The sequence below is a fragment of the Podarcis gaigeae genome (assembly GCF_964106915.1).
Source record: "Podarcis gaigeae genome assembly, chromosome: Z".
NCBI classification, from domain to species: Eukaryota; Metazoa; Chordata; class Lepidosauria; order Squamata; family Lacertidae; genus Podarcis; species Podarcis gaigeae.
Genome location: NC_139691.1, coordinates 33,550,389 through 33,568,313, shown reverse-complemented (window position 1 = coordinate 33,568,313; position 17,925 = coordinate 33,550,389). Strand labels below are relative to the sequence as shown.

Genomic DNA, 17,925 nt, shown 5'->3' with positions numbered 1-17,925 from the left:
AAATTGCTGGCGGAGATCAGCATATACCGTATTTTTCGCTCTATAACACGCACCTGACCATAACACGCACATTGTTTTTAGAGGAGGAAAACAAGGGAAAAAACATTCTGAATGAAACAGTGGATGTATCATTTTTGGGCTTCATGCTGTGGCCACAGACATGTGATCTGATGGTGAATTTGGAATGACCCAATGCAAAGATCCTGAGAATCCCTGTGGATCCATGCTCTGTAACCACGTTTTTGCACCATTGCAGCCCCAGGCAACAGTGGGTGCGTGATTTTTTTGGTGCAGGCTGTAGCCATGGACATGCTATGTGATCTGATGGTGAATTTGGGGTGACCCAATGCAAAGATCCTGAGAATCCCTGTGGATCTATGCTTTTTAACCACGTTTTTGCACCATTGCAGCCCCATGCAACAGTGGGTGCGTGATTTTGGGGGGGCAGGCTGTAGCCATGGACATGCTATGTGATCTGATGGTGAATTTGGGGTGACCCAATGCAAGGATCCTGAGAATCCCTGTGGATCCATGCTTTTTAACTACATTTTTGCACCATTGCAGCCCCAGGCAACAGTGGGTGCGTGATTTTTTGGTGCAGGCTGTAGCCATGGACATGCTATGTGATCTGATGGTGAATTTGGGGTGACCCAATGCAAAGATCCTGAGAATCCCTGTGGATCTATGCTTTTTAACCACGTTTTTGCACCAATGCAAAGATCCTGAGAATCCCTGTGGATCTATGCTTTTTAACCACGTTTTTGCACCATTGCAGCCCCAGGCAACAGTGGGTGCGTGATTTTTTTGGTGCAGGCTGTAGCCATGGACATGCTATGTGATCTGATGGTGAATTTGGGGTGACCCAATGCAAGGATCCTGAGAATCCCTGTGGATCCATGCTTTTTAACCACGTTTTTGCACCATTGCAGCCCCAGGCAACAGTGGGTGCGTGATTTTTTTGGTGCAGGCTGTAGCCATGGACATGCTATGTGATCTGATGGTGAATTTGGGGTGACCCAATGCAAAGATCCTGAGAATCCCTGTGGATCTATGCTTTTTAACCACGTTTTTGCACCATTGCAGCCCCAGGCAACAGTGGGTGCGTGATTTTGGGGGGGCAGGCTGTAGCCATGGACATGCTATGTGATCTGATGGTGAATTTGGGGTGACCCAATGCAAGGATCCTGAGAATCCCTGTGGATCCATGCTTTTTAACCACGTTTTTGCACCATTGCAGCCCCAGGCAACAGTGGGTGCGTGATTTTTTTGGTGCAGGCTGTAGCCATGGACATGCTATGTGATCTGATGGTGAATTTGGGGTGACCCAATGCAAAGATCCTGAGGATCCATGTGGATCCATGCTTTTTAACCACATTTTTGCACCATTGCAGCCCCAGGCAACAGTGGGTGCGTGATTTTGGGGGGGCAGGCTGTAGCCATGGACATGCTATGTGATCTGATGGTGAATTTGGGGTGACCCAATGCAAAGATCCTGAGGATCTATGCTTTGTAACCACATTTTAAGTGGGGAGGGAAGGAAAAACACAGAAGGGACAAGGAGCAGGAGAGGGGTGTGCAGAGAAGCAGCTGGCTAAGAATGCAGGAGAGGGGTAGGGAGGAAAGGAAGGCAAAAGTTTTCCCCTACCCAAGCCAGCCAGCCATCTCTCTCTCTCTCTCTCTCTCTCTCTCTCTCTCTCTCTCTCCCTCCCTCCCTCCCTCCCTCCCTCGCTCCCTCCCCCCCTCTCTCTCCCTCTCCCCCAGCAGCACCGGAGCTTGCCTGGAGGGGAGGGGCTTTCCCTGCTCTTTGTTCCGTTTCAGCAAACACAGCAAGGAAACAGAGAAGGGTGGGCAGTAAGACCCTGAGGCAGAATGCAGGAAAGCAGCCGCTTTCTCTTTTCAAGTTTCGCTTCTCTGTGCAGCGTGCAGCCCCGCGATTTGATTTTTGCTTGATTTTTCGGCTCCAGGGACCACACATTCGCTCTATAACACGCACAGACATTTCCCCTTCCTTTTTAGGAGAAAAAATCTGCGTGTTATAGAGCGAAATTTACGGTAGTTTACAATTGAGAACCATATGTGGTTCCACCAGGTGGTCTTCACATGGGCAAGTTCTTTCTCCTTCTACCTTGCCTGAGAACCTTCCCCAAAGGAGGTTTGATGGATTTGAATTAAACCTGGCCAGCGAAAATGCCCTTCTTTATTCAGGGTTAAGCAGAAATTCAAGATAATTATGGTTAATTTCATGTGCCCAAGAAAGTTGAAAATAAAGAGGGGAACATGTTTTCTCTGCCGCTATTGTTAGTTCTTGGTGTTCAATATCCCACAACCTAGTTTTTATTATAGCCTTGGCAGATGGTAGGGACATCGATCACAAAAGTTCCACTGTCAGCCCGAGTTGCTGTACCTTCTTGTTAAGCAGTTGTAGCCCTGGGGATAGAAAGGGGTCTAGCAAAACTTCGCTAAGGAGAGGATCTTTATCTGATGTAAGGCAGATGTTTAACCAGCATAGAAGAAATCTCGCCCAGGCAACAGTCTCTATCTTGTATTGACCTCCCTCTAGACACAAGGCTGCATAGGGTACACAGCGTGGGACAGCGAAAATCTTGAAGAGAAAAGCTACCTGCACTCGTTCAACCAACTGGGTAAACCCTGGCAGCAACTGAGCTATAATTTTGGCATTGAAGATCTTAAGGGCAGAAGGGATATGTGAATTACCTCTTGTTATGAAGAAACGCATTATGGCCTGCATAGACAACTTACTGGCATTCACTGCCGTTGCACAGTGTGTGGACCAGAGAGGCCTATGATGGAATGTAATTCCCAGACAGTTGAATTCGAATACCTGCTGGATGGGTTTACCACCAAATACCCAGCTATAGCTCTTGCGTGAATACCCAGAGACCAGTATTTTGCTTTTGTCAAAGTTCATGCACAATTTCATTCTGGACAGATAGTCAATACAGGAATTTAACAGTCACTTTAAGCCAATTCTTATCTGTGAAAGCAAAATCATATCATCTGCATGTAGGAGGATGGGAATGCTTAATGCATTGAGTTTTGGGCTGTGGGCATCTACATGTTTTAGTGAAGAAGCAAAGTCGTTAAGAAAAAGGTTAAAAAGGGAGGGAGCGAGTACACAGCCCTGCTTAACTCCTCGGTTTATGATGGCAGGATCTGTCATTTCATTCCCTTGTGTTGTTCTTATATGGCAGGTGTTCTTTGTATAAAGTTTTTTGATCAAGTGGAGTAATCTGGGTTCTAGGCCCATTGTCTCCAATTTGGTCCATAACAGCCCCCTGCCAACAGTGTCAAAAGCAGCCTTAATATCTAGGAAGGCCACATAGAGATGTTCTTTGTGGAGCCACATGTACTTAGCGGCTTATTGGCTGATAGTTGGACGGCAGCTTTTTATCACCCTTTTTAAAGATTGGAATAAGTATAGATTGCTGCCATGAGTTAGGCATAATACAATATCTATCTATCATAGTGAAAAGTTCCGCTAGTATCGGAGCCCACCACTCTGACTTGGCTTTGATCAATTCAGATGAAATGGCATCAGGGCCTTTCCTAGTTTCATCTGGTCAATTAAACTTATAACTTTGGTAATGGAGACAGGAGGCCACTCATCCGCGAGAGTAAAAGTGGCATGATCCTGACTATCAGGAGGAGGAGCCAAGATGCCGTCGTTAGAGGAAGCACTGATTTGAGCTCTACGTTAGTTGTGAGGTTTTTATTAGTTTTTATTAGTTTTATCAGCTTTTTATTAGTTTTTACTAGTTTTAGTTTATTGCTTGGTAGTTTAAAATAACTAAGATACCGAGCGATAAACTAAAACTAAAAGTTTTAGAGAAAGTCCTGGAAAGTCCCGGAGAAAGCCTTAATTAGCTCCAGCTCGACTCAATGTACCAAGTACTTATCAGCAGGAGAGGAGTTCAAACGCCCTAATCTTGGAAGGATGTTGAGTTTCCTGATTTACAGCTGAAAATAGTAGCAGCTGCATTTCTGTGAAAATGTCTAAGAAAAAGAAGCGATTGGCTCCATCTCCACAAGTGAGCCTAGAGCAGAATTGCAAGCAGAAAATAATCAAATCAATGTCATGCTTGTTAGGATATCAGTTAAGATCATTTCTTATAAATACATAAATCACATGGCACAATGAATGCACACTATTTGAATGGGAATGCCCATCAATTTTGTGGGAGCTTAGCCCCCTCAAATATTTTAGGGGGGCAAATTCCCCACAGCTCCTAGGAGTTGGCTCCTATGTGCCTTGCATACAGAAGGTTCTGGGTTCAGTTCCTGAAATATCCAGGAACAGTTCACCCTCCGGTGCACAACTCTGGGGCAGAGGCCCATCCAGCAGAATGCTCAGGAGGGAGCTCAAATATAGCAGGGTCAGCTATAAAGCAAATGAAGCAATTGTCATCTGTAAAGAGAGAGTCCCATAAAAACCATTTATGTTCAGAGTCTAAAATTAGCTAATCGTCCCACTGCTGAGACTGATCTGCTTTTTATTGCTTATCCGTCATTGTTTGTGCTCATGACGCTATGTGTCTCTTATCAATTTCTGATCAGTCAAATACAGACTTAATATGTCAACTACTTACAACTTCTCTATGTTTGACCATATCACATATTTGAACTGCCTTTCCGGTTCAAACTACTTAGGAACTGATCCAGATTCCATTAAGAGCAACGGCTGGAAACAGCTGCAGGCACCAGCAAGCTCTGGAGCTACTGCTCAGGCCATTAGCTGTGTTCCCACAGCCAGCAAATGTCACTCAGTGTGCACAGAAGCAGCAGCCTTGGCAGGGAGGAAGAGCAAATTTGTTCTTCTGAGTCAACTTTGCAACTGGCTCCTGAACATTCCTGCACCATAAAGTATGAGGAAGTTAGGATGTTATGGAGGTTTTGAACAGGTTTTATACTTTCTCTCTTTGTTTTGGTAAATATTGATTTTATTTTATCATTGTAGGTAAAGGACTCATTGCTTGTGACAACACTTGTATTTTGGAACTCCACGCCAATCGATGTGGGAGATGGCCTTCTCGGTGGCTACTCCCAGGTTTTGGAACTCCCTTCCCAAAGAGGATGGACTGGCTCCTTCCTTGTTGTCCTTCCGCTGGCAAGTGTAGACTCCTTTATTCCAGCAGACTATGAGGAACCAATTGCTTTTAAGAAAAGGGTTTTAATAATGTGTTGCACTGTTTGTGTTTGTTTGCCATAACTATCTGCAATTTAATAGGCCTGTAATTTACACTGTTGCATTCCATTTTCAACAGTAACATTGTACTGTTTGTGCTTTAAGCAACATGTGCTTTATCTGTATTTGTGTTGATTTATGTGAACTGCCTCAAGTTCCGGGTTCTGGGGGGAAGACAAGATTTAAGAAGGATATTGACAAGCTGGAATGTGTGCAGAGGAGGGTGACCAAGATGATCAAGGGTCTGGAAACCAAGCCTTATGAGGAGCGGTTGAAGGAGCTGGGTAAGCTCTTCTTCAAGCCACCTTCAAGTATCAAACAGGCTGTCCCATGGAAGAGGGAACAAGCTTTTTTTCTCCTGCTCTGGAGGGTAGGATCCAAACGAGGGGTAGGCAACCTATGCCCTGTGGGCTGGATGCGGCCCAATCGCCTTCTCAATCTGGCCCGGGGATGGTTTGGGAATCATCGTGTTTTTACATGGGTAGAATGTGTCCTTTTATTTAAAATGCATCTCTGGGTTATTTGTGGGGCATAGGAATTCGTTCTTTTTTTCCCCTTCAAAACATAGTCCGGTCTACCACATGGTCTGAGGGATGGTGGACCGGCCCATGGCTGAAAAAGGCTGCTGACCCCTGATCCAAACCAATGGCTTCAGGTTGCATGAACATCAAGAAGAACTTTCTGACAGTAAGAGTTGTTTAACAGTGGAGCAGAATCCCAAGAGAGGTTGTGGGCTCTTCTTCCTTGGAGGTCTTTAAGCAGAGGTTGGCTAGGCCACCTGTCATGTATGAACTAGTTCAGATTCCTGCATTGCTGGGGATTGAATTAGATGAGCCTCGAGGTCCCTCCCAGCTCTACAATTCTATGGTTCTATGAAATAAAATAAATAATGTTGACACTGGGCTGGCACCATCACTGCCTTCCATCACTCACCCCTGCTGAAACATGATTTAGTTGCATCTGTCCTTCAACTTGCTTTAGATGTTTTTTGAATGTTTTTGACAGGTTTTTAAGATATTCTAAATTTGTTTTTATTAACTTTGTTTGTTTTTCTTGTTGTTGCAGAAATGCTTGCCCCTCTGGACTCCTTCCGAAAGAAGGACAAGATACAAATGTAATAATTAAAATTAATGAATTAATGAATAATAAACAAAAAAAATTAGACTAAACAGTTGTAAGAACTGAAACACAGCCATCTTCAAAATTTGCACAAATCCAAATTCGCAGTACGGTTTTCCAACTAACAATGTTTACAAAATTGCATTATATTCGAAGAAATTACTTGCATAAATGTGTACTTCAGTTAAAACTGTGTTAAAAATCCATTTATTGGGAGTAATTCACTCAAAAATTATGAAGATTTTTTTAAAAAAAGAAAGTCACAAATTGCTGCAGAAATATGGGGAACTGAATATAAGATTGAAAAAAAAAAAAAGAATTTGTGAGAAATGAAATTGACAGATCCTTCCATCCCCAGTCTAGATTCCACTTCATCAGATGCATGAAGTGTTAGCTTCAGCTTGCATTTGGGCATGCATTTATAAGCATACATGGAGAGGGAGTACATAAATCCAGTTATCTTTCAGAAAAAATGATCCATCCCGGAACACAGAAGATCATTGTTCTAGGGCATCCTCCTAATTGCACAGAAACAAAAAACACACCCCTTTTACATACATACAGTGCTTTTTTTCTTTTTAAAAAAAGTTTAGGAGTACTGTACTCTCAGTTTCCTACTCATATTGAAATACTGCCCCTCAATGAGGCCAAATTTAGATTCACAAAATGTTTAGGGGTATGCATACCCCTGCGTCTCCCGAGAAAAAAAGCACTGCATACATATTATGTTAGTAAATGTCAAAAGATACCCTACATGCTTAACTGGGAGCAGGTGCCTTCTCAATAGTAGCACCACAACTGTAAAATTTCCTTAAAATACCTAAGGAGGGCCCTGCGAGATCAGACAGAAGTCCTATTAAGGTACCTCAGACTTTCATTATTTTGTAGGAGCGATTCAAGCACATACCTAAAACTTAGGCCCCATCTGCACTATAAGATGTAAAACAGCATCATACCACTTTAAACCATCATGGGGACTGTAGTTTGTTAGGGGTACTGAGAGTTATTTGGAGACCTCTCTTCCCCTCACAGAGTTACAATTCCCAGAGTCTGGCATCTTCCTTGCTTCTCAGATCTATCCCTTTAGAACTTAACAAGAGTTACTTACAATCACAAGAGCTGAAAACCAATGGTTGACGGCCCAGTTCCCCATCAGAGAGTCTGCAATGTCTCTTATCTGGCACACCTGTGACCCTGGCAGGGCTTCCTTTTTTGGAACTGTTCTCAGGAGTCCTTCTACCTGTAGAGTCTCCTTCTGGGAAATAGAAAATTTGCTTCTTTTCACCTGCTTCATTGATTTTATGAACTGGGCAGGGATGTGATGTCCTAAGCCAAGCCCATAAGTATTGTTGGGTTTTCCCCTGCTCAGCTTTTTAAAAGGAAATGGTTCTGTTCTCTTTCTCTCTCTCTCTCTCTCTCTCTCTCTCTCTCTCTCAGCCTCAAAAATTATTTCTCACCCACTTCAGTTCTGATAAGTTCTTGTTCAGAATAATCAAGATGAGTTGATTATCGATTCATTATAGATAAACACTTTCTATGAAATAATTTGAGTACTTCTAAGTGTTTCTTTCATGAAATCATTATAGTGTACTTTCTAACCACAGCAAAGGTAAATGTAAAGGACCCCCTAGATGGTTAAGTCCTGTCAAGGGTGACTATGGGGTGCGGCACACATCTAGCTTTTCAGGCCCAACCACAATAACTTCTCAAAGCAACTTAGAAACATAAATGCTTCTAATAAAGGGCTCCTCCAGACTTGTGATATCACATCCACACCTGACATTTAAAGCACTCTCATGCCACTTTAACTGTCATGGCTTTCCCCAAATAATCCCGGGAACTGTAGTTTGCTAATGGGTCTTCTAACAATTCCATTTAAAGTGGTATAAGAGTGTTTTAAATGTATGGTGTGGGTGTGACACTGTTTATTCACATTCATCCTGATTTGTTTGGTAGTCAACAGCCTTTACTGAGCATTCATTCTGATTTGGTTATGGCAATGAACATTCATCCTGATCTTGGTTGTGGGGTGTTTAAACATCTTCCTTTTCATTGTTCGTTGTTCCCACACCTTTTAATGCATTTGCTCATCATTTTTCTAATAGCAAAAACTATGGGGTGAAGGTGGTTCATAAAGGATTTGTTGTGTTAGAGCAGCAGCACTTTAATCCACATCAAATGCACAAACTTGAAGTTCCAGTATGTCCTTGAGTCCCTTCTACAAAATAATGTCAGCCTGGACCTTGTGTTATCATGACCCTGTGTTATCAGGGGCAGGATGCTGGCATAGCAACAGCAGGGATCATTCAGTTTGTAATGCAACATAGGGGTGGGGAAGCTGTTTGGTTCCACAAACCATATCATTATCAGGATCCACTTCACAGGCCAAATTTGACATGGTTGTGGGTACCCAGCTGCCCAACATCTGGTATCCTCTCTGGGGATTTACACACTGCCCTTTGGAGCACCCTCCTTTAAATGGGGTAGGGAGGTTATTTCAAACAGAGAACTCAGATAGATTGGTAAAGAAAAGGCGTATTACAGTGGTACCTCGGGTTAAGAACTTAATTCGTTCTGGAGGTCTGTTCTTAACCTGAAACTGTTCTTAACCTGAAGTACCACTTTAGCTAATAGGGCCTCCCACTGCCGCCACGCAATTTTTCTCACCCTGAAGCAAAGTTCTTAACCCAAGGTACTTCTTCTGGGTTAGCGGAGTCTGTAACCTGAAGCATCTGTAACCCGAGGTACCATTGTATATGTGTTGTATATGTGATATAACACTGTGACACCAGATGGCAATGTGCAGTCCCATCTTTACCAACCAGATTTCCCTGTATGAGTTTACAATGCGCTTATCTGAATCGCTTCTTTGACGTGTCTAGATCGAGCCAGAGCTTTGCAGTCAAGCTATTTAAGGCGTCCTGTGACAGAGCTATAATGTTGTTACGAGTTGCAGGGGATGCGGGGATAGGCTGTACGCTTGAGCCTCCTTCTAATTCCTGGATCAAGCAGGCATTAGTTCAGTTGGTAGAGCATGAGACTCTTAATTTCAGGGTCATGAGTTTGAGCCCCACGCTGGGCAAAAAGATTCCTGCATTGCAGGGACTGGGACTAGATTACCCTCGTGGTCCCTCCCAACTTTACAATTCTTTGATCCTATGAATTCCTATACTTAGAGGGCCATCACCTGACCAGGAAGCTAGCCTGACTTTACTAGGAATTCATGTTAATGCTGTGAACCCCTAGATTGGATAAACATCTGGAACCACTTGGAGATTGGGATGGCATGTAACAAAATACAGAATGGCTTAACAATCAATCCCTCTTACAAGGGAACTATGGGATCTGTAATTCTGTTGGGGGAGGGTATCAGTACCAGTGCTATTTTTCTAGAAAAAGAGGTGCTGGAACTCACAATGAACTCCTCCCTTGTTCTCTTATAATGACAATGGTGCCCACCTGAGAGGGGCCAGAACTGAGTTCCGGTGAGTTCTGGCTGGGGAAAAAAGCCCTGCTCGGTACCCTTAAGAATTATTTGGAGGAATGACTGTTTAAAGCGGTACAATGGTGCTTTAAATGTATAGTGCAGTTAAGTCATTAGTCTGGAGCAGATGTGAGTTTCACATCATATTGTTGATGTCTGTCTACATCTCTTTGTGTGTCCCACATCAGAAGCATGAATAGCTGCCGTCCTGTATTTCTGAGTGTCCTAATATCTCTTAAATATTTCTTAGTCAATAAGAGTGTAGAACCTGAACCCTGGACTTAGCTGCCAAAACAACTGCTACTTCTCAGCTTTCAGAGGTGCCTTCCACAATACATTTGCACTCCAAAACATTGAGGTTAGAATAATTTACTGTGTACTTTGGGTGGGTATAGATTTCTTGTAGTGATAAAAAATTCAGGCATGATTTATTTTAATTTTACAATGTTTGTCTGCCCTTTTAATGAGTGAAGACCAGCCTTTTAACGTGACAAGTTTAATGAAACAGGTAAAGTAGGAATACTGTGTTTCTCGAATGTTCTTTGGGAATGACTTGTTTTTAAAAAAATAGAACAAGGATATGAAAATTTTATTGCTGCACCCAGCAATGGCATGGTCACTGCTACCTATAAATATTGCCTATAAAGACCCAATTAAAAGCAAAATAAAACTTGAGCTATAGAAGGGTAAGTATAGACCGGGGTCAGCTAAGTATTTGGGGCTTGGGCCGGTTCACGGTCCCGCAGACGCCACGGTGGGCCGGAGTGCACACATGCATGCGCAAATGCTATTTCCGGTTCTCCTTCCGGCACAGAGGAGGCATGCGCAGGTTTCCATTGGCAGCAGGAGCTTCCTGCAGCCAATGGGAAGCTGGTCAGCATCGTGGAAGGCAGTCCCCGCTGTGCTCTGTGCTGATTTAGTGCGGTGCACAGGAGCTGACTGAGCGGGCAGCAGGGGTCCATGGGCCAGTTAAACGACCCCCATGGTCCTTAGGTTGCTGACCCGTGGTATAGACTATATCAATCACCTTCACAGCAGAGCCACTTCTTGCTTTCAGAGAAGGGTCTGTTTGAACTGGAGAATTATGATGGAAGTGGGAAGAACTGTAGTCAGGGATTTTGAGCTGAGTAGTAGTTTTCAGTCTCCCTTCCCCTACTGGGGAAAGCAAAAGGATGCTGATCAGCATACATACATACATACATACATACATACATACATACATACATATCTATCTATCTATCTATCTATCTATCTATCTATCTATCTATCTATCTATATCTATCATCTATCTATCTATCTATCTATCTATCTATCTATCTATCTATCTATCTATCTATCATCTATCTATCTCTCTATCATCTATCTATCTATCAAATATCTATCTATCTATCTATCTATCTATCTATCTATCTATCTATCTATCTATCATCTATCATCTATCTATCTATCTATCTATCTATCTATCATCTATCTATCTCTCTATCATCTATCTATCTATCAAATATCTATCTATCTATATCTATCTATCTATCTATCTATCTATCTATCTATATCTATCTATCTATCTATCTATCTATCTATCTATCTATCTATCTATCATCTATCTAATCTCTCTAACATATAGGTACTAGGGGTGGAGGGCAGATTTCTTTGGTTCTGCAAACCAACCTAGTTTATACATCCTGGACTAATAAGCAAAATGCAACACAGTTATCCTTTGGAACTCAATACTTCTAATTTTGTGATACAGTTTTGTAACCCCCCAAAAATGTAAGAACGTCAAAAGAACCTGCTAGGTCAGGCACATGGCCTATGTAGTTCAGCCTCCAGTTCCCCAGTGGCCACCAAGATGCCCATGGGAAGCCCACAAACAGAACCTGAGTACAACAGTGCTCTCCCCACCTGTGATTCCCATAAATTGGAATCCAGAACCATTACTGCCTACGGTCATGGAGGCAGAGCATAGTCATCATGGCTAATAGCCATTGATATCCTTCTGCTCTGTGAAATTATCTAATGCAGTCGTACCTTGGTTTTCGAACAGCTTAGTTCTTGAATGTCTTGGCTCCCAAATGCTGCAAACCCAGAAGTGAATGTTCTGGTTTGCGACTCTGTTTTTGAAAGTCAAACATCCGACAGGGCTTCCACGGCTTACGATTGGCTGTAGGACCTTCCTGCATCAGAAGCCACACTTTGGTTTCTGAACATTTTGGAAGTTGAACAGACTTCCGGAACGGATTCCGTTCGTCTTCCAAGGTACAACTGTACTCTTTCTTTATACTCTTCCTATTTTCTATAACCTCTAGGTTGGATTACTGCAATGTATTATATGTGGGGCTGCCTCTGAGAACAGTTCAGAAGCTTCAGTAGGTGCAGAATTCAGCAACCCGGATGCTCACTGAGGCAAGATGATTTGAGCATATTACACCAATCTGGGCTTGACCGGGAAAACCTGGCATATATTTGATTATGATGAGTTACTTCTGAGGCATGCATAGGAACACACCACAATTTTTGTTATTTTTAAAAGGTCTGCCGCTACCAGGAAGTTCAGAGATAAATCTCTGTGATCAATCTATTCAAATTAGTGCATGAATACTAGCTTCAGGTTTTAATGAGAGCAGAGGGGAATTCAGCATTTTTATGTGTGTGTTTTCAAGGGTCAAAAGTGTCATTAGCTAACAAGGAGGAGAGAGCGAGCGAGAGAGAAGGAAGGGAATTTACTACTAATTCTCCTTGGAGTACTGGATCCAGATGGTACGCTAGATTACACGCGCTTGTTAGAGCTCTCCTCAATTGTATGTTGGGGGCTCCTACTCCTTTTAACTTTTTTAACTTTTTAATTTTGCAACTTTTAAACCCTCTTCTTATCGAAAGTACGGTATGTTTTATGTGTTTGGTAACCTGGGGTCTTATATCAGAGAACTTGTGAAGTTGACACCATAAATTAGATCTAACAAAGTCGAACAGCTTAACAGCTGCCGCCCAGCCTATTCCAAGGACTCGTAACTCTAAACAATTTTAATTAATCTTCTGAACTTTTTTCCGAACTGACTCTGACACAGGCTTTGACTCGGCGTTTTAAATGAACTAAGGGAGGTGGAGAAAGGTTATTGCTACCGAAGATGCTATGTTACAAGAGTGTTCCATTTGGGCTTGCCTCTACCTTCTTAGCTTGTGAATCCAACTGTGCTGTATGCCTTGCTTCTATATTCCCAGTTGTGAATCCAACAGTCCTGTATGCCAGCAGTACAGTGGTACCTCGGGTTAAGAACTTAATTCGTTCTGGAGGTCTGTTCTTAACCTGAAACTGTTCTTAACCTGAAGCACCACTTTAGCTAATGGGACCTCCCGCTGCCACTGCACCGCCACTGCACAATTTCTGTTCTCATCCTGAAGCAAAGTTCTTAACCCAAGGTACTATTTCTGGGTTAGTGGAGTCTGTAACCTGAAGCGTATGTAACCTGAAGCGTATGTAACCCGAGGTACCACTGTACTCCTAACTGAAACAGACTGATTAAATGGTCGGCATGGAGCCTGGGTCAAGATATATTACTCAACTGAAAGGCACCTAGGGAAGCCAAGGGGGGTCCCACCCTCAAGATGCCAGAGACTCTTAAGCCACAGGGCTGGCAGCTGGCTGTAGCAGAGGAGGTAACCAACAGAACTTACGTGAGGCCAAGGCTCTCAGGGGCCTTTGTGGTGAGGGCCTTCCACCTGGGGATGAGTCGCCATCCGTTCTTCAGGTGGCAGCTGGAGTTTAGGATGAGGCTAATTCTGAACCTCTCAGGTCTCAAGACACCCAAGACTGAACCTACCCAGGTGGCAGCTGCAGGACAGTCAGTCCTGGAGGTAGCAACACTGGTGGCTCCCACCCTGGCATGGAGAAGGATGATGTAATGGAGGCTTCCCCCCCCCCCCCGGAGGTATCATCCCATGGCCCTGAGAATACCAGCTGTGGAGGAAACCTGAGGACTCCTGATGCCAAGAGGAACACTTTCTCTGCCACTACAAGTGCTAGCGCAACAGCAAGGGGAGGGCCCCCTGAGACCATCGGGCACGGCATCGACATCGAACAGGGCATTTACTGAGCCTGTCCCTCCTTGTTTTGCCCATCCCCCGATGTTGCCTGGTTGTCCAGGTTGGCAGATCATTTGAGTAGACTCAAGCTGGCGCGTGATGCTACAAGAACTTCGTCTGCTACAAGAACCCTTTTTCTTTTTTCTTTCTCCCCCCCCCCCGCCCCCTTCCTTTTCAATCTGTTTTAGTTCTTTATAGTCCATTATTTCATGATTATATTTAAGTTTTGCTTGTTTACTGTTAGATGCTTGTTGTTCTCCTACTATTTAGGTGGTTTTTCTTCCCTGAATGTATGCTATATGGTAGTTCTGTTTAGCTGTGGAATGTTTTGTGGTTTATTTTCCAATTTAATTAATTAATTACCACCCGGTTTCGAATCTTCCATTCCTGGGTAAGGTGATTGAGAGAGCGGTTTCTGAACAGCTTGGTGGGTTTCTGGATGAAACATTGGCTCTGGATCCATTCTAATCCGGCTTCCGCTCTGGTCATGGGACCGAGACGGCTCTGGTCGCCCTAACAGATGATCTCCGTAGGCAGCTGGATCGCGGCGGGTTGGGGCTGCTGATTCTTTTAGACCTGTCAGCAGCCTTTGACATGGTCAGTCATGAACTCCTGGACCACTGACTCACCAAAGTGGGGATCCAAGGCACAGTCCTTCAATGGCTGCGCTCGTTTCTCTCTGGTTGGGGACAGAGGGTGGTGCTTGGGGGGAAACTGTCATTGTGCCACTCCTTGGTGTGTGGAGTGCCACAAGGTGCGATACTCTCTCCGATGCTTTTCAACATCTTTATGCGCCCCCTCGCCCAGCTTGTCTGGAGTTTTGGGCTGGGCTGCCATTTGTATGCTGATGACACCTAGCTCTATCTGTTGATGGATGACCATCCTGACTCGGCCCCAGACACACTGATCAGATGTTTGGAAGCTGTGGCTGGATGGTTACATGGGAGCCGGCTGAAGTTAAAACCTTCGAAGACAGAGGTCCTTTGGCTGGGTCAGGATGATATGGGATGGGGGGCAATGCCCATCTCTTGCGGGGGCACAATTAGTGCCAGCACCATCCGTTAAGAGTTTGGGTGTAATCTTTGACACCTCCCTTTCCATGGAGGTGCAGATTGCAGCTATAACAAAGGCGGCATTTTTTCATCTCCGCCAAGCTAAGCAGTTGGCTCCTTACCTCTCTCGCCCTGACCTAGCCACTGTGATCCACACAACGGTCACCTCCAGACTGGATTATTGTAACTTGCTCTACGTGGGGCTGCCCTTGAGACTGACCCAGAAACTCCAGCGGGTGTAGAATGCCACAGCGAGACTCCTTACGGGGTCTTCGCTGCGAGATCACATTCATCTGGTACTATACCAGCTGCACTGGCTCCCAGTGGAGTACAGGATCAGGTTTAAGGTACTGGTTTTAACTTTTAAAGCCTTGTACAGCCTGGGACCCTCGTACCTACGGAACCGCCTCTCCTGGTATGTCCCACGGAGGACCTTACGGTCTTCAAACAAAAACATCTTGGAGGTCCCGGGCCACAGGGAGGTTAGGCTGGCCTCAACCAGAGCCAGGGCTTTTTCGGCTGTGGCTCCGATCTGGTGGAACGCTCTGTCACAAGAGACTAGGGCCCTGCGAGACTTGACATCTTTCCGCAGGGCCTGCAAGACAGAGCTGTTCCACCAGGCCTTTGGCCAGGGCACAGCCTGACCCCCTCCTTTGGTAATCCTCACAGAACTCTAGCCCAATGGTTGCCATTAATTTGATTTGAACTGATTTTATAATGAAATGATTTTAGAATGCTGTATTACTTTACTGTTGTTAGCCGCTATGAGCCAGGGTTCGGCTGGGGAGGGCGGGATATAAATAAATAAATTATTATTATTATTATTATTATTGTTGTTGTTGTTGTTGTTGTTGTTGTTGTTGTTGTTGTTATTATTATTATTATTATTACAGTGGTGCCCCGCAAGACGAACGCCTCGCAAGACGAAAAACCCGCTAGACGAAAGGGTTTTTCTGTTTTGGAGGCACTTCGCAAAACGAATTTCCCTATGGGGTTGCTTCACAAGACGAAAAAATCTTGCCCCCCGGCGGGTTTTTTTTTTTTCTTTTTTCGCCCTTTTCTAAGCCGCTAAGCCGCTTATCAGCTGTTCTGCTGATAAGCCACTTAACAGCTGATCGCTGGAAGCCGCTTGACAGCTCTAGCACTAATCCGCTAAGTTGTCAATGGGCTTGCTTCGCAAGACGAAAAAACCGCTAGACGAAGAGAATCGCGGAACGGATTAATTTCGTCTAGCGAGGCACCACTGTATATTCTTTTCTCCCTGGCCCCAAAGGGACCTGGACAGGTTTACTTGGACTTCCAACAAAAGTCCTCTTGCATCTATTGGTTAAGTCTCAGGAAGCAAAGAATAGGAATAAATGGACAGTTATCCAAATGGAGAGATGTAAAAAGTGAAATCCCTCAAGGTTCAGTATTGGGGCCTGTACATTCTAACTTTTCATACATGATCTAGAGTTAGGAGTAAGGAATGAGGTGGCCAAGTTTGCTGATGATACTAAATTGTCCAGGTCATTAAAACAAAAATACTGTGAAGCGCTCCAAAAGGACCTCTCCCAACCTAAGTGAACAGGCAGAAAATGGCAAATGTGATTAAATGTCAACAAGTGTAAGGTGATACGTGTTGGAGCAAAAATATCTTAATTTCACATATATACTCACCAGGAATGAGACCTTGGAGTCATAGTAGATAGCTTGATGAAGATTTTGATGCAGTGTGCAGCAGCTGTGAAGCAGGCAATTTTCATTCTAGGAAAGGAATTTAAAATAAAACTTTTGCTAGCATAATGCTACTATGGTCACTTCACCACAAAATGGGTGTTGTACGGCTAGAAAATGATACAACTAGAATTAGACACAATTGTTGAGTGACAAAATGTAATGTTGTTGTTTAGTTGTTTAGTCATTTAGTCGTGTCCGACTCTTTGTGTTCCCATGGACTAGAGCACGCCAGGCACTCCTGTCTTCCACTGCCTCCCGCAGTTTGGTCAAACTCATGCTGGTAGCTTCGAGAACAGTATCCAACCATCTCGTCCTCTGTCGTCCCCTTCTCCTTGTGCCCTCCATCTTTCCCAACATCAGGCTCTTTTCCAGGGAGTCTTCTCTTCTCATGAGGTGGCCAAAGTATTGGAGCCTCAGCTTCAGGATCTGTCCTTCCAGTGAGCACTCAGGGCTGATTTCCTTAAGAATGGATAGGTTTGATCTTCTTGCAGTCCATGGGACTCTCAAGAGTCTCCTCCAGCACCAAAATGTAATATTTAAGCTCAAAAAAATATTAATTAGGGGGGGGAGGGAGGATGAATGTTCATTGTTGTATAACCTCCCCACAAACAAGGCAGAAAGAAACATAATTTGCAGGTGCCTCCCTCCCCGATAGTGAGTACTACTAATACTCTCCGGCATGATTTCTGTTCCTGACCTCCAGCAAACATAGAAGTGCAGTAATTTCTACTCCCATTTCTATTGCTGATGGAATTCTCCAACATCTCAGACAGCGAACTTGCAAGTACTTCTAAGCAAAGTCTTACATTGCTGTTTTGTTTTCTGTGGTTTGATTTGTTTGCAAGTTTCATGGTTTTTCTTGCCCGGAAGAACCTTGGGCAAGATAGTGCTTGTACGCACTCTGCAGCTAGTAGAGCTGAACTGAAAGTTGCTTCCAACTTATCAAAAAAAAAAAAAAACCAAAAAAAACCCAACCAACTCAGAATTTTTCCTCTGCCACTTTTGTGAAATAGTCTCCAGATCATTTTCTTAAGTAGGATATCTGCCAAGTATTTGACATCCTACAACATTTTGTTTCAGTAGTTGACCTTTCAAAATATTTAATACCTGTCGTGTAATGATTCAACAATATTTTATGGTTGGCATGCAATATTTAGTGTCTGATTGCATACTATTGTTAACATGCATTTGACAGACAACATACATTTAGGATTTGACAGCTTTTGAGATTCCATATTTGATATCCGCTAAGACACAATGTGAATAAA

The 17,925-nt window shown here is 43.7% G+C and overlaps 1 protein-coding gene and 1 long non-coding RNA gene across 12 annotated transcripts in view; one reads left to right on the top strand and one right to left on the bottom strand.

Moving 5' to 3' along the window:
- NOX1 (NADPH oxidase 1) overlaps positions 1 to 17,925 on the bottom strand; it is a 44,307-nt gene that overhangs the window by 23,701 nt on the left and 2,681 nt on the right. For 3 of the 11 annotated variants that reach the window (XM_083722904.1, XM_083722906.1, XM_083722908.1), the window contains exons 3-4: positions 16,598 to 16,684; positions 7,431 to 7,577 (exon numbers count right to left, since the gene is read on the bottom strand). In XM_083722904.1, the coding sequence (XP_083579030.1) occupies positions 7,431 to 7,475 (45 nt within the window). In that variant the 5' untranslated portion in view covers positions 7,476 to 7,577; positions 16,598 to 16,684. Of the gene's footprint in view, positions 1 to 4,607; positions 4,650 to 6,136; positions 6,291 to 7,430; positions 7,706 to 10,833; positions 10,962 to 16,597; positions 16,685 to 17,925 lie in introns of those variants that run through there. The other 8 variants (XM_083722905.1, XM_083722909.1, XM_083722911.1 and 5 more) reach the window with 7 other exon arrangements.
- Positions 5,509 to 6,362, top strand: LOC310837071. The gene is made up of 3 exons (XR_014560405.1): positions 5,509 to 5,591; positions 5,772 to 5,890; positions 6,269 to 6,362. It is a non-coding gene; the product is annotated as an uncharacterized lncRNA (long non-coding RNA).